This window comes from Poecilia latipinna, unplaced genomic scaffold, assembly GCF_001443285.1.
Source record: "Poecilia latipinna isolate Pla-1442-1.1 unplaced genomic scaffold, P_latipinna-1.0 Scaffold216, whole genome shotgun sequence".
Lineage (NCBI taxonomy): Eukaryota > Metazoa > Chordata > Actinopteri > Cyprinodontiformes > Poeciliidae > Poecilia > Poecilia latipinna.
The window spans coordinates 98,644-115,282 of NW_015112832.1; the positions used below are offsets into that span (position 1 = coordinate 98,644).

The following is a 16,639-nucleotide window of genomic DNA, read 5'->3' on the forward strand; positions in this document are numbered from 1 at the left end:
GGAGCAACTTGCCAAGGTTGGACATTTTACCTAAAAAGTATTACGGGAGAGAATACTCAATACGTGTGCACACATTTTAAATTTTTAAAATCTATCAAAGTTTTTTATATAATCATTCCACCCTGAAAACAGAAAGCACAAACTTAGAATGAGAAATGTAGCTTCTATGCTTCTGAAAGGCGTTTTAAATCACAGTTTTTCCTTTGTTTCCGTCATCAAAATGAAAGCGTTTTTTTAATACAAAAACGGTGTAAAATAATCACAGATGATTTGAAGGAAATACATTACATTTGTTTTTCTGCTATTTACTGCGTTACCATTCATTTCCAAAATAGGTTTAAACGCAAAACCACACTTACACATCGGTTTTATACATTTACAAAAGTGAAAAAGACGCTCATCGACGCATAACTAATAGTTACCACTCCACCCCCTCAAAAGGAGAACATATTTCTGTCTGCTCCCCATCCCTCAGCAACCTGGAGGAGAGACAGCGCAACTACATCACCTCCCCTGCCTCCTCCTCACAGCGTTGGTCGCCATCCATCCCCTCTCCTCCTCCTGTACCATAACAGATGGTGGGAACAACGTTTCATGCACCGGGCACCACAACAATAGACCGCAGCATCCCGTCCACCCCGTTACGGCCTTGCAGCATCATGCTCCCGGCGAAGGACTGCAGGAAGCTCTGAGTGCCGTCGTGAATTGCTTCACGCCGGTACCAGCCAAAACCATCACCACCACGGCCACGGAGGAACCTTCTTGCCACTGTTTGGGCTCTCCACCGAGCAAAGGAAGATGGCCGCTATGAAAATATTAACCAGCGCTGGGCTTTTCTTGGCTTTTTGCGCGCTGGGTCTCCTCGCCATGGCGATCTGCACCGACTACTGGTACGAGACCGACGCCAGGAGACACCGAGAGAGGTGCAAAAACTATGCCAACAAGCGGAACGACCCCGGTTACATCTACATTTCAAACCACAACCTCCCCCTCCAGATGCCTCCAAAAACCGGCCCAGATGCTGCTCCTCTCGTTAGGGGGAAGCGGCACTTTCTGCCCGCGTCGTCTTCAATGGAGTCCCACTGCAGCCGCCAGTTCAACTCTACCGTCTCCGGGCTTTGGAGGAAGTGTCACCGGGAAGGATTCGACCTGGAGACCGAGGACCTTATTTACAAAGGTAAACAGAGAGGGGGATGGAGACCTGGCTGCTGATGTGCAGCAGGCCGTGATTCTCGGCGATGAGCTCACACCTAAGCTGACATGAAGCAGAACAATCCAGACGCATCATACAGTAATGGGTTTCCGCGTTGAAATGTTATATACTTGGCAATTTTCCGTGTCGTGATCGTCCTCTGTCCGTGGTGCTGAAAGAATCATACTGTTGCAGAATCAGAACCTTTTTCACTGTCTATATTTCATATATATATATATATATATATATATATATATATATATATATATATATATATATATATATATATATATATATATATACACACACACACATACATGCATACATAGTAGATGCCCCCCCATCCATTTATTAACTCATGTTTCTTTGTTATTGATCTTTAGTCTGTTAATGATTATGATTATGCTCCTGCAGCTCCTGAGGTTACATGTTACATGTTGTGCAGGAATTTGATTCAGTTTAGATTCTCGAGACATAATTAGATGAAAAATGCCGTTTCATTTAATTGTGCTCCCTGTCCAATTCAGTCAGAGTTACAAAAACTGAGCACTTGCACAACAACATGGAGTTTCCTATCCAGTGAAACAGCTGTCAATGTTATTATCTTGTGAAATGTTTTGAGTGGTGGCAGATGAACCCTTATTGACCAGTTGACCTTAAAACAACCTAAAAGAAACAATAATGAAACTGTCACTTTTAGCAACTCATTTTGTCCAGTATCAACCACTTGTACCTCTTTTTTTCATTGTTCTAAATTCTCTGATTATTACACAATAATAATTACAATGGATTAAGCTTGATTGAAAAGTCTTGCTTTGTTATTTCGGGGGGTTTTTTGCCTCAGTTTTTTTCTTCTTTTAATACTAATCTCTGTGAGTTCATTGGGAAATCCCAGATTACAAAAATGGCCCCAGTTTTAAACATAATAAAATATTTATGGTGGTTTTAATGCTCCAGAAAGTAAATATTTTATGCAGTCGTCAAATCTAATAGATGTTATTTCCCCGATTTGAAAGCTGTGTCTGATTTGGAAATTCACATTTCGCTCATTTCATGTTTGAGTTGTTGCTAAGTGAAAGTAGCAGCACTGATAACAAAGTAATTTGATTTTGTTCATAGATTATTCACTTAAAACAGTTACCAAAAGAAAGTAAGAGGCTGTTGTTTCCTCTTTCCATTTATTTGATTGTGTGTTTTTGACTCAGATACATAAATATCAAACATTAGTTATCTTGTTTGTGGTTTGAAAACAAGCATGTGTATCTACATGCACACAAACTAACATGGCCAAAAATACCTTAATTGGGATTCTGTGTCAGATCTTTGTTTACAAAGTAGAAAGTTAATTTGAACCTAAAATACACAATAGAAAACATCTCTTATCATAGAGTGGTGTTGAAAAAAGTCAGTTGTTGTAAATAAAGGTGATCTAGTCTCTAAAATACTTTATATCTGTTTGATCTGTTCTGATTGAAATTGTCGGACTTCACACATTTTTCTTAAATTTTATTAGATCAGAAATTGGTAGAATAAACACAAATGTAGTATAAATATTAAACACTGAGAAAGAAAAATGGAAATACCACAGTAATCATTGATTGCCCAAATGTTCGAAAGTATTAATTTATATTTGTTTGTTGTTTTAAAGGGAGGTGGGTATTAAGATACATAGCTTTTTGAGCTACATATCATGCTATAATGTTATTCCTGTTTGTATAACATTATAGCGTTGCTTTGATTCTTTAATGCATGTTTGAGAAATTATTTAATCTCCCATGGCAACCATTTGGAGGTCCATAAACACCTGGTCTCACCAGTGTCGCCTTTTCCACGCAGCTGCAGTCTCTAAGCTGAGCTTCTGCCTCACATAACACCCCTCCCCCACTCAGCTCCTCCAGACTAGTGGTAGCAACAATTAGGAAGCATCTGGTGGACCTGAGAATCTGCTGAGGTCATCATAGGAACTGCTTCTCAGTGCAACGCTCCAAAGAATGTTGTAAACAACTTAAAAGAGAAACGTTGTGATGATGTGATGAAGGCCTTGTGTCAGAAAGAGCAGGGACTTCTTAAAGAGACAGAGACCCAATTTCAAGGCGTTAATTTGCGAAGTCACATTTCTTTTAAGTCATGTTTGATATATCAGCATTTTTATAACAGCTGAAGGTGAAATAGTTACTAGATTATGCTATAATCTAGTAGTGCCTGAAAAATGTTTAATACTGCCCCTTTAAACTGAGATCTGGCGGACAACTTAAAAATCGGGTTTTACCCATTCAGAATAAACATCTTTTTATGTTCTTGTCAGTAGGGGTGTAACAATACACGTATTTGTAATATTGGTATAACTCTGTCAGTATCCATGTGCACAGATTGAATACAGCACTGTTTTGTACTTGAACGTACAGAATGTTTATTTGCACACGATGCAGTTTTATAACTTCAGACAGCAACGCCAAAAGAAAGCAAAGATGATTCCCAGCTGTTACTAATCCGTGGCCTTTGGGAATATCAAGGTTTTCCTGCAGCTACAACAGAGAAAGTAAGGTTTACTGAACCAAAACTTTATCTCAGCGTATGCATCTGTGAAGGAATGCTGCTCACTCTGGACTTAGCTGAATTTCACACCTGAAACGATGTAAACACAACTGATGGTAAAGAAAAATCAGCTCCAAATGGCTACTCGTAGCATCCAATCATCCCAAACTCCATACGTCTAAATTGCATTGGAGTAATCTTTGTTGATGAGAAGGGATTGTCCCAACACTCGGACATACTGCATTCAGCTAGAGCCGGGTTGCTAGATTACTGAAATATTTTAAAGCAACTCCAAAGTGATTTGAAGATGTTTTATTCTCAAATATGTGCAAACTCTTATTTAAATTGAAGCATACTAAAAACCCAAATACATATCAAACCATAATGTTTGTAGACATGACACTGTTACCAAATGAATATTGGCATGGATTTTCTTTTAGATTTTCTTAGACTTTTTGAAGTGAGAATCTTAGAGGTTGGTTTCAGCAGTGAACAATCCCCATTTACTAATCACTTAAATCCCAACTTGAGATGCTTTCTTTCTATCCTGGTGTAATTTATATGGATCAACACTGCTAGATTTATATAAATCTGTTTGCTCCTTTTATGCTTTCAATATCACCAATTTATTGTCAGATCTGAGGTTGCTAAAAGATGTGAAATCTACTAACAACACAGCATATTTTCATCACCAACAATTTTCTTGTCATATTCTAGTTTTTTTTTTTCTTTATTTACATAAGTACACATCATGACAAATTATAGCCTGGTATGCCATTATCAAAAACTATCATCTAAAACCTTAAAGATCCCATACAGTAAACAAAAAAGCTGTACCTCTTGTTGTGTTTTGATTGAAAGATTGTCTGAATTCTTCAAGAAATGTAATAAAAAATGTTTATGTCACCATTGACCTATGAAAGAAACTCCAGTTTATTTTAATAAATCAGTCTTTATTTCAATATATAAAGTGTTGATTTGCTCAGAAACTGCTAGAAATGAGCCAGAGCAAGAACACAGAGATGGAGTCTGAAAAACAGAATTCATGCACAAATATGATGAGATTTGCTTTAAATCACAACATTTACATATGAAACCTTTGGGAGTATAATCCATGTACCACATTGTTTCCTAATCCCTCTTTAATTACTGTGCTAGAGTGGGGGAACAACAAGGCTAAAAGGCCCAGCTCGGAAAATTAAAACTCAGACAGGGTGAAAAATAAATGTTATGTCTGTGCACACATCGTCGCATCATCCCAGAGAAAAAGAGCAAAGGTTTAAAATACAATTCTAACTTCATTCTCTCCTTCAGTAAATCTTGCTGCTCTGATTATAACTGTCTTTTCCATTTTGTCTTTTTACCAGGAATAATTCAAAGGTGTACCCCAGTCAAGTATCACTACTCCTCATCCATCCTTCCACGGAATTTACCCATCAACATCACAAAGACCATACGTCAGGATGAGTGGCATGCTCTCCGTAAGTCTCATAGACTTTCTCTGTCTGTTTTGCCATTTTTAGTCACCTAAAAATGACTAAAAATGTCATATATCTTTCTCATTTATCTCTTGAGCTTGAGAATGGTCTGGGACCAGTCTTGTTGGTTTTGCTTTGCACATATTTATTACATATGGCTTTCTTTCCAAGCTGTCAAACAAATCAAACTTTCAGTAACATTTAATTTGTTGTCCTTAAGTATTTTAAAGCCTATCTCCTCCCTCTTGTTACACAGCAGCAATGGCGGCTGTAATAATTAGTGGTGTGCCACTCCTCAGGGAATAAATCAGCCGTCCTCCAATCAGAAGGTCAATTATTCATTCACTGATTATCTCACTCTATTTGTCAGGGAACATGTATAGCGGCAATTTGCTCACTGATGTATTCAGCATCTGTAGCTTGTGTGATTGGCAGCAATATGCACTTTGCATATAGAAAAAGAAATCTGGTTGAATCACCACATGTGGTTTATTTTAGTAAAAACGTTTGAACAAAAAAAAAAAACTTACTTCACAAAGGAGAACTATCATCACTGTAACAATATAAAAGTAGGACAGAATGCTTTATTACGTATAATACATTTACGTTAAACCTACATCAGCCCTTTCATGCATGAATTGTGCTTCTTTGTGTCAGGATTTTTTTCCAATTTTTTTTATTGTCTTAAGGCATAAAAAAAGGTAGGAAAAAAACATTTGTGAAAAAAAGGCGATCAATTGTAATTTTCTCCAAATACAAAGTTGTTATTTGAAAAATCATCAGTAGTATTGTTCTTTAGGGGTTATCTGATGTCACAATATTTTTTTTTTACCTGGAAGAGTCGCCTACAGTAGAAGGAGGGACCGGGTTGGTCTGCATGCTTTTTTGTCTGTCGGCCATATTGGATTTAACAAAAATAATTTCTTGCATTTGCAGCTGATGGCCTGTAGTTGATGGTGTATTTTATGATGCATTAGTGTCCTCTTCAGTGATCTGTGTCCATTTGTAACATAAAAATCCACAAGAAACACAAGAAAATGGCTTTTAGGTAGCTGTCCACTGTAGTGATTGCTATGCATGAAAGGGTTAGATACTTCCTCATGAAACTCCTTAGAGACCAACACAGTTTCACAAGACTGTTTAATTTATAGTATTATGCAAAACGTTTGTGAAATACACACGATAAATGTGTTGACCTTCGCTTTCATGTTGGTGAAGCACCTGTCAGAGCAGAGCTCAAAGAGGAGAAAAAAGATTCAGATTTTGAAATTAAAAGATGTGCCCTAAAGGCTAAAGGTGACCCACCAGTAGCAGAGCTGACTGAAAGCTGTAATTCCTAAAATTGCCAGAGATGGAATCCAATTTAGCGTGTTGCTATGAGAACGCCAATGTTATGCCATCGAGTCAATTCTGAATTATATAATGTTGAGCTTGCCCACTTTTACCGAAACAAAGCATCCCCAAGTCATGACACCTGCACCTCCATGCTTCTCAGTTAGTGAAGGTTATTTTCTGGAGTGTTGAATTTGAATTATGCTAAACATGTAATCTGATGTCAAAATCTTTGTGAACTTTCTATCTGACAAGCTTTAGTCTGGCCTTTGTGTTTTCCTTAGAAATCAGAGGCTTTGTTTTTGCAGACCTCCTATGTAGGTCACACTGGTGCAGGACCTTTCTGAGCATAAAGGCATGTACTCCTTCAAAAGATGCAACAATGTTCTGAAGGGGTTCTCTTTGCTTCTCTGAGTTTTAAACATTAAATTTCTTTCAGAAAATTGGAAGGCTTCTCATCATGTTGACCTGATATGCCTGTTTGTGATTTTAGCCATTTTAAGTGGGAATACATGTGGGGACAACCTATTCTGTTGCTAACCATTAAGTGCATTTTCATTGTTTTTACAGAAAAATGTCTTCAATTTTGGTTCCTAATTTATATTACCTACAGTATAACAATTTTTTGTCACAGGCCAAACTCCACAGATTTTAGTTAGTTTGGTAACAAATCAGTTGAGTCCATCAACTCCCCCGCCCACATCATGTTATCACGGTTCATGCATAATCATGACTGCACACATTTACAAAGCGCGTTGACCACTTCTTTAAAAATGTATATTTATTGCTCTGTTTAGTGACGCCGGTAGTGAAGGCTGATACAGGCAGATTAGGCAATGCATATGATTCTTTAATCAAGCAAAGGAAGAACATACCTACTTGGACAAGCAACAGAATAAGTGACGTAGCGTTTGGGAGGTCAAACTACTGCAGCAGAGGAGTTGTTAGTGATGGACAGTGCAGGATCCCCTCCCTGGGCATGTTAATATGGAGTTTTTGTTGCTATTTTAGAAAGACAGGTGCCACTTTTTTGGGTACACCTTGCAAACAAGATATTGGACTCCCTTTCTTTCAGAGCAAGTCTTAATTTTTATGGGATAAAGATGTCCAAAATATTTTGATCCATGCTGACATGGTAGCGCTAATTTAATTGCTGCACATCCATTATGCAAATCTCTCTGTTCCATCACATCTCAAAGGTGCTCCATTGGATTTAGATACAGTGACCGAGGGATTAGGACTAGGCAACAAATCGATTGTATCTATGAATCAAATTTTCTGTTAATTATTTCACTTTTGGAAAATCTAGATTTTTTTTCTAAGTCTGCCCATGACATATCATCTTGTCTTACACCCATATTTTAGAGTTTGGATTTAGCTGGATTGTGAATTCAGGTCAACTCTCAGAAGGGGATGAAGGAAATAAATATTTAAAAATATATATTTTCTGTCATTTGTAATGTGTTTTTAAGAAAAGAAAGACAGGAAAGAAAAAATTAAAGTTGAAAATCGCATTTGCTTAAAAAAAGAAAAAAAAAAGTAAATGCAACCAGTTACTGGTTACATTTACTCAGTTACATTTGCTTGAGTAACTTCTTGGCAAAACAAGTACTTTTAAGAGTATTTTAATACACTGTACTTTTAACTTTTATTATGAAGTATCATTTTATTATGAAGTATCGGCACTCAGGATGCAGGAAGGATCCATGCTTGCATGTTGTTTATGTATGTTTCACTGGAGCAGATGACACTTTTCTAGTCTGATTTTATCCAATTTTGGTGACCCTGCATAACATGTATACAGGTTCTCACTCCTGCTAGGAGTGGCATCCAGTGGCATGTGACGCTGTTGTAGCTCATGCATGTCAAGCTGCAATGTGCAATGCTTTCAGAAATAGTATTTTGAATAACCTGATTGTAATGCGTGTTTATTGAAGGTACTGCTGCTTGTTTATGATCTTGAACCAGTCCTGCTGCGTCTCCTCTGACCTCTGAAATCACAAAGATATTATCGCTTTCATTGGATATTATTCTCTTTTCAGACTTTTCTCGGTAATCCTGAGAGAAGGTTGTGTGTGAAAATCCCAGCAGATGAGCAGTTTATTACATATTCAGTAATAAACTGAGAAATTTTAAATTTTCCCATTCAGATTCTCAGTTTTAACATGAGAAATTTTTCTTCAACATATCTAGGTGCCTATAAGCATTGAGTTGCACCCATGGAATTGTCTGATTTTTATTTTATTTTTTATCAAGCAACTACAGAGGTTAACTTAATTAACAATAACTTTTTCAGAGGCAGTGTCAAGATGTTGCATGGACTAAATTTTCTTCCTGTACCTATATTTTATGTCATCCAATCATAATAAGAAAAAGTTGTTTAGCTCCTTTACTGTTTTGGAGGTGTAGCTGAAGAACGACTCAGTTTTGATCAGCTGTTTCCTAATAGAGCCACAAGCATCACTTAAAACATTATTATTTGTGGTATTTATTACCACAACATTGTAATTGACCACACAGAAAGTCCAGTACAATTGCACAAAACAAATAGGAACATTTTTCTTTCAAGTTTCATGCATTTGTGGTTTTTATTCATACACCTAGCAAAGATTTAAAATAGCTTTACTTGAACCAAAAAAATAATAATTTCTGATGTGAAAATAAGACTATGTTTTTGGCTTTGAGGCTAGAACGTCTCCTTGCCATCACCCTAATTTTTAGCCTCCTCGACCGATTATCTGTTAGATTCCAGTTCAGACTCTGAATCCACTTCAATAGATTGCTAAGACCAATAAACTGTGGAAACAAATGATGGTTAACCAACCATTGTGGGACTAAACAAAGAAGAAAAGCAAACAGAGATTGCAATCCCAAGCGACCACAACATCAAGAACAAGTAAGATAAGAAATGTATTTTATTCCAGTCACAAAACTCTTCTGTAGATCTTTAAATAAATCTTCATCAGAATTAGAAGTTTGCATTTGGTATCTAGGCTCCGGTCTCTTCACTCCATGCTGCTCAACATGTCACGGAGTGATGGGCACATCTCTGCTTCCTTAACATGTCTTGCACAAGTCAGGAAGTGAGGAGGGGATATCTGACCTCGGAGCTCAGGAGGGGGGATGATGGGGTGGTGGAGGGGCTGAGAGGAAACAAGCAAAAGCTGGCAGCAGCAGCGGCTGGCCGGCCGGCCGGCAGGCAGGCAGGCGGAACATGATGTGCAGAGTGCAGCAGAATGCCTCGCAGCTTAAATAGACCACCGAAAATGTTAGACTATGCTTCATATATTCTGCAAAGTGTGTGAAGGATCACAAATGAAGCAGCAGCACGGCAGAAGTTGACACACCTAAACTAGCTTGTAGGTATCGCCTACATACATGCACACACCATGAGAAAAACTTGTGTCCCCTAAGATCATGATAGAAAAACCTCCTGAAAGCTTAAAGACGCATATTTGCAATGAAGCTTGCTACGATTGTAAAAAAAAAAAAATGATCGCACCCGTCCTAAAGAAGCATTTGGTTTGTTGTAGAAAATAAATTTATTTTATTCTTCAGATTCTTCCTCTTTGTGTGTGTTGTTTCTTCTTAAAGTGTTTCAGGTTCCTTCAAGTGTCAAACCATTTGTATGTTAGATGAATTGGTGACATTTAATTGACCTCAGATCGAATGTGTCATGGTTTTTGTGCTCAGATTTTTAGTTTTTCCTTTTTTTTGTTCTTTGCTCATGAATTTACATAATGTTTGCATATTCAGGGTTTATTCGATTCTTGGCTTGTCTTTGTTCACCTAGTGTTTTAATTTCTCCCAAAAATACAGGTCCACTTTTTCCTCTTGATCTTTGCACACTAATCTTTAAACATGTAAAGATTAAATGAGTAGTAAAATCCAAATTTTAAAGTTTTAAAATTTGTTATAACACCTCTCTGTCCAAACGCTGACTCTGCAATGTTTATATCCCTCCAGATCTAAGAAGAATGACAGCCGGCTTTGTGGGCATGGCCGTGTCCATCATTCTTTTTGGTTGGATCATCGGAGTGCTGGGATGCTGCCAGCAGCATGACCTCATGCAATATGTAGCCGGCCTACTCTTTCTCATGGGAGGTACTGCGAAATCACGTACACACACATCTGCACACTTGCATGCAGACAGAATCTGATTTTCATCCAGTTACTGTGTTTATCTGGTGACGGCTGAGAGCACATTCGGGCTAACATGAGACAGCAGATCAATCGCTTGCAGTAACGCGATCTTGCAGCGCATGAAGGAATCTTAGCAATTGATCAGGAGTCCCTTTGAATCACCTTTGGTCTCTTCTGCTCACACAGGAACATGTTGCATCATCTCCTTGTGCACATGCGTGGCAGGAATCAACTTCGAGTTGTCCCGCTACCCGCGCTACATGTACGGCCTCCCTGAAGACATTAGCCACGGCTACGGTTGGTCCATGTTTTGTGCCTGGGGGGGCCTCGGCCTCACATTGCTGGCCGGCTTCCTCTGCACTCTGGCTCCCTCCTTGAGCACGCCCGCTCGCACGACGACCCACAAACCGAGGCAGGAGAACGGAACCGTGTGACATGAGGTGTTACACGGAGACTGACCCACCAAACGCACAAAGCACACCTTCCCATGTTTAACTCTGAAACAGTTCTCGTGTAATCACCGTATCACCACACCCTCAACGTGGCCATATCCTTTCAGTGTACAGTGTGCCTGATCTGTGACAAAAACGCAACAAAATAAAAGACGAACTTCACACATCAAAAACCCCCTCGATGGACCTTCAGGAACATGAAGAACAACTTGTACAGCAGCTCATGAGTGGGAAACGGCTTCAAAAAAAGCCCTCTTTGTTGTTGTTGTCTGTTTTGATTTCTGAGATGCTGATTTTTCTGGCGCTTTAAAGAGAACAGATATCTCTGAATAGAATTACTCTTAAAATGGTGCTCTTTGAAACAAATAAAGCCACTTACACTCCTACGAAGGAAACACACATGCAAACACATATCTTCTCAGTTCCCCTGGAGAAATCTTGAGAGAAATCCTCAAACAGAAAAAAAGTCAACAAAGCAAACATCAGTCCAGAACATCCTGCCAGGACTCTGATCTGTGTCATTGTTTGTAATGAAGAAGAAGAAGAAGAAGAAAAAGGAAAAAAAAAACAGGCGTTTTGTTGCTCATATCTTAGTGAAAAACACAAACTGGTATGAAAAATTAATCAGCTGTATAAGGTTGCGGCTTGTAAAAATATTACACCAGTGTGATATAACACACTAGAGAGAATTAGCCTCGAACATCGAGGAAAATGCATTTCTATGTAGAGCCAGATATTTGTGTGAAATTAATATTCTTCTTTTTTTTTTAACTTTTCTCTCCTAACAGTAAATGAGATTAAGAATGATTTGTAAACCCAAAAGCCAAGTAAAAAAAAACAAAACAACAAAAACATGAAAAGTATGACAACAGAGAAGCTGCTGAGCTCTGACCTGATGTTGACGTTATTGCTCATGCAGCACCGTTGCTTGGTGACAGATTAATAATAACCTGACAGAAACCAAGAAGCGAAACCAAGCTATTAGCTAAAGAATATGTTTTAGTTGTGTCTAAAACATATTCTTTAGGGTTAGGGTTAGGGTTAGCGTTTCCGAGACTTTTTAGTCTCGCAACCGCTGAACACAAGCACATTAAGCTATTTCGGAGAGAACAAGAAAAGCAACGGTGGTCATCAGTGCAACACCACACTCATGATTTCCTAACCTAATTATAGAGATGCTGTAAAGTCAAACATTGTGAGAAGGGCAAATATCTCCATATCATTTGCAGCACAGAAAACAAGCAGGAAACAGGCAGCGGTGCTAATCATATGTACTGCTCCCTTTGTAGTGACACTCCTGATAAAGATCTCTAAAACGTCTTAAAATAAATAATTTATTATAGCACCATCAACTGAAAATTTTCAGAAAAAAAAAAAAATCGATCTTTAATCTGTGTACATCTACACAGCCGGGGGGGTGAAACTCACGTTGAGAAATAAAGTGCTTTTTTTTGTCTGTTTTGTAGTTATTTGTACCCTTAGCAATTTTTCTGAAACTTAAAATTTTCTTCTTTTATTTTGTATATTAATCGTTTTAATGTTTTTGGACTCAAGCTGCAGGTTGAATCCTAGCGTTTGTCTTTCTGCATAAACTTTTCTCCCTGTGCAAGCGTAGGTTCCCTCCAGCTTCACCCCACACTAAAAACATGCCTGTTGGATTAATTGACTTCTCTAAGAAACCAATTAAAACCCTGACAAGAAAAGACCGAGTTCAGACAATGGATGGTTTCAGAACTTTTAATTAGTAAACTGTTCCCATTTACCTGGAATATAAATTTAATGTGACACCGACGTACATTTTATTTAGCCACCAGGATGGATAAGCACCCCGGCTTATTTTACCGTTGTGCAAAGTAAGGCGGATGGTAAAAAAAAAAAAAAAAAAAAGAAAAAGTCATTACTAGAGCACTGCAGCAAATATTGGCATCTTGGCCTCACTAAATCTGCTTATTTGGGTGTGATTCTAGAAAAAAAAAAGTCTTCCACCATTATAAATGTAGGGATGTGCAGTTTTCCAAAGGCTACCTGGACTTTATCTGAAACTGTTCTTAGGTTTAATAGATCAAGACTGAACTTTTTAGCTATATTCCAGATGTGTCTGAAAAAAAAAAAAACATGCTTGGAAAAGCACCTCATGCTCACTGCTATACATATACAATACTTTCTTTTGCAAAGGCTCTTGAAACCTTCTTAGAGTTACTGGAATCATGAACTCTTTGAGATGCCAGAAAATTCATCCAGAGTTTCAAAAGTTTAATGATTCAAAACATTTGTCTGAATCAGGGCACAAATGTTTCCCCCGACACAAAATAGACCTTCTTCGATGGACTAATTGTTATAGAAAATGTCTGATGAGGTGAAGAAGAGGCGGCTTCAGACGAAGTCCAGGACTAAAAACATCCTCTTTCTGTATGGTGCAGTATTGTGAAATACAATAAGAGAGAATTAAGTGCTGATCTATTGGCAAAAAGGGGTTTTGGAGAGTATTAACACCAGGGGTGCCAATAATTGTACCGCTGATGATTTTGTGAAAAACATTATTTCTCAACATGGGTTTTTTTTTTTCTGCTTGATTATGGCGGGTTTATTTAAAAGCTTATTTAGATTTCTTTTATGCTTCTTTACCAGAGGTGCCAGAAAATGTGAAGAGGGTTATGTATATTATAAATGGAGTTTACTTAAAACTTAACATTTGTGAAGATCCACAAAATCAGAAGAAATGCAGTGTTTATTCCATAAAAGCAGGCTTAAGACCGAGGCTAGGGTTACCGATCTGACAGTATCACAGTGTCCCTTCTCAAACTGTAAAATATTTTTTTCTATTAAGCAAAAACAACTTTTATTGTGTACTAACTTTTAAAATGTGAAACTTGCAAAGGCACAGAAAATATCTTATCACCCATCTTTGTTTTAATTTGTCATTCGATTTTCATTTAAAAAAAAAAAAAGCAGTAAGTAACTAGACAAATCTTTGTTGGAAAGCACAACATCCAAATACCAAATAGGTTTTGTTATTGGATGCAACACATGGATTATGAAATATCTCTTTTTTTTAATGAGATTTCTGAAAACAACAAGCTGATGGGTACAGGTAGTGTTTCAAACTCTTGGGGTTTTCTTATTTAAATTGGCAATGAGGATAGAGTTTAAATGATTAACACTTCATTTGTTAAAAAAAAAGAAACAAACATTGTATTTGTGTATTATATAATTAAATATTGTGAATAGCTCTGAAAGTCATGTTGAGCCAAAAGGATTTAATATTCAGCTTAAAGGAAAAAGAGACTTATTTTTATTTTTTCCCAGTGGTCATTTCAGGTATTAGGAATTAACAGAGAACATCACCTTCCAGAGATCACAACTGTTTCTCACTGACTAGAACAACTTCATTAAAAAAAAAATACAATAACTTTCATCAGTGGTTCATGATACAAGTATTAATGTCAGGTGTCGATTGCCTGGTATGGGTCTTGATCATCCTTCTGTCAACTATGTCAAATAACTCATATAAAATAAGGTGTCATAGTGTGTTGACAACACTTTATGTGATGTTCAGTCCTTCCAGTATTGCCATTAACGAGAAAATTAGCTAACGCATGACTGAAACTTGTACCGTCAGTGTGTGGTGAGATCTTTGCACTTTGCTGCATCATGTAAAGGTCAGTGAGCCTGGAGTGTGAGATAGATATGCTTTTATAAGGCTACACAAGGTAGCAAACGAAGATCAGGGCATGTGAGGAGCCTCGTTCCACGGCGCGTGTTCAGGGTCCAGGCTCTTGTATATCAGAAGCTCTGAATATGATATATGAAGATTTTTGTGTAAGATTGTGACAAAGAAAATTGACAGAATGCAACGCAACAAGATGATTTGGGTTTCTCAAGTTTTGAGCTCACACCCAAACTCGTGTGTATTGATATAAATATAAATGAAAACAGTTACAGTAACTGTATGTATAGGTCATTTACTACAAGTATTAGGTGTTGTGTCTCAAACACAGTTGCACACCGCCCCCTCAAGACGTTTTGTACGTTGTCGGTGGGGAAATTTGACTTCTCTGGCCTTGATGTGCCATCTAAGTTTTACAAATATCGTGAAGCACAGAATTACACCGCCCCTGACTTGATAAAAAAAAAAAAAACAAGAACTGCAGCACACCGTAGCAAGACTCTCAAAATATCAAAAACAAAGAACACTTGAAAACAATTCAACTCAGAAAGGTTGTAAAATCCTTCTCAAGTGGTTCCCTCCTGCGTGTTTCATGAGGAACTTTGTACTGCGAGAGAAAACGCCGCCCCCTCAGAGTGGCACGTGTTTCAGTAGCACAGCTATTATTTTCTACAGTTCATTTATACTGGGTGCATCCACTTCAGATGTTGTGTGGGATTTAAAAAGACATTACAGTCTTGCATGATCTCATTAGTTTCTTTCAATATATGATAAAAAAACAAATCTGTGTCCATTTTTAATTGATTTATTTTAATGTAATAAAATATGTATTTATTAACATGCTGTGCGTGCTGTTTCTTCTCATCTGTGCCTGCTATCTGCATTACCCTCAAATGCAAATTATCCTTGTTTGATCCGCTTCTAATTTCTTTTCCTTTCAAAGAGTGAATACGTGACAACTCCAGTCTTACTGAGAAAGCAGGGGGATATTCCTATTAACGGATCTGCGGCGCTGAAACTGGAAGCAGTTCTTTGGAGTGCGGTCCAGAAGAGCGAAGCTGCCGGGGCGAGGCATGGCCTTTTGTCAATGAGGACATGGTGCCATCTAGAGGGAGCTTTTGAATAGAGTTGATGGAAAGCAGAGCCAGTGTGCTTTGCTTTCATCATTGTACAAAAACGCTGTCGCTTAGTATTTGTGTGATCAGGATACGATTTTTCCACAGCACTAGCGTAAACTATTGGAATATGTATTGATTTTAAACCAGTGATTTTATAACTGCAGAATTACATGTAGAAAAAAGTGCAGTGAGTCATTGCTCCTGGTCTCTTTTTCAAGGTCGACTTTAACTTTCACTAGCAGAATAACTGCCTGTTTGTGACTGTGCAGCAACACTTTAAGGGTAAGACGAGAAGTCATGGCTCATAGACAGACAGAATGGTAATATATATTTAAAGGAGATATGATAAAATTGATGAAACGTTTTTAAAGATGTTTTTATTTTAATCACAAGTCAATTGAAACTGGTCATCATTCGAACAGGTTAATAATAAAGCATCAACAGTAAACCTCTTAGTGATCAGACTAATCTATTGGTTATATCCAAATAATAACATCAAACAAAAGAATAGAAACAAAACACATCTACTTTAACGAAGAGTTCGTAAGGGAAGAGAAGTAAATTCAAAGAAAGAACACTTTTGAGGTTTGAGAGATTCTGAATCTAGAAAGTTTAGAACGTTAAAAACAAAAACAGGAATGTAGGTTGATTAAAAAAAAAAGACATGATTTTTCAGCAGAATAACATACAAGGTAATTTTTATCATGCTTGTTGCTTTACTG

At 37.6% G+C, this 16,639-nt stretch overlaps 1 protein-coding gene across 1 annotated transcript; it reads left to right on the forward strand.

Moving 5' to 3' along the window:
- The first annotated feature begins 453 nt into the window (after positions 1 to 453).
- On the forward strand, positions 454 to 15,271 carry tmem276b (transmembrane protein 276b). The gene is made up of 4 exons (XM_015031745.1): positions 454 to 1,177; positions 5,095 to 5,208; positions 10,504 to 10,641; positions 10,867 to 15,271. Exons 1-4 carry the CDS (start codon positions 799 to 801, stop codon positions 11,112 to 11,114), a joined length of 879 nt encoding a protein of 292 aa, XP_014887231.1. The 5' UTR covers positions 454 to 798; the 3' UTR covers positions 11,115 to 15,271.
- Positions 15,272 to 16,639: the final 1,368 nt, after the last annotated feature.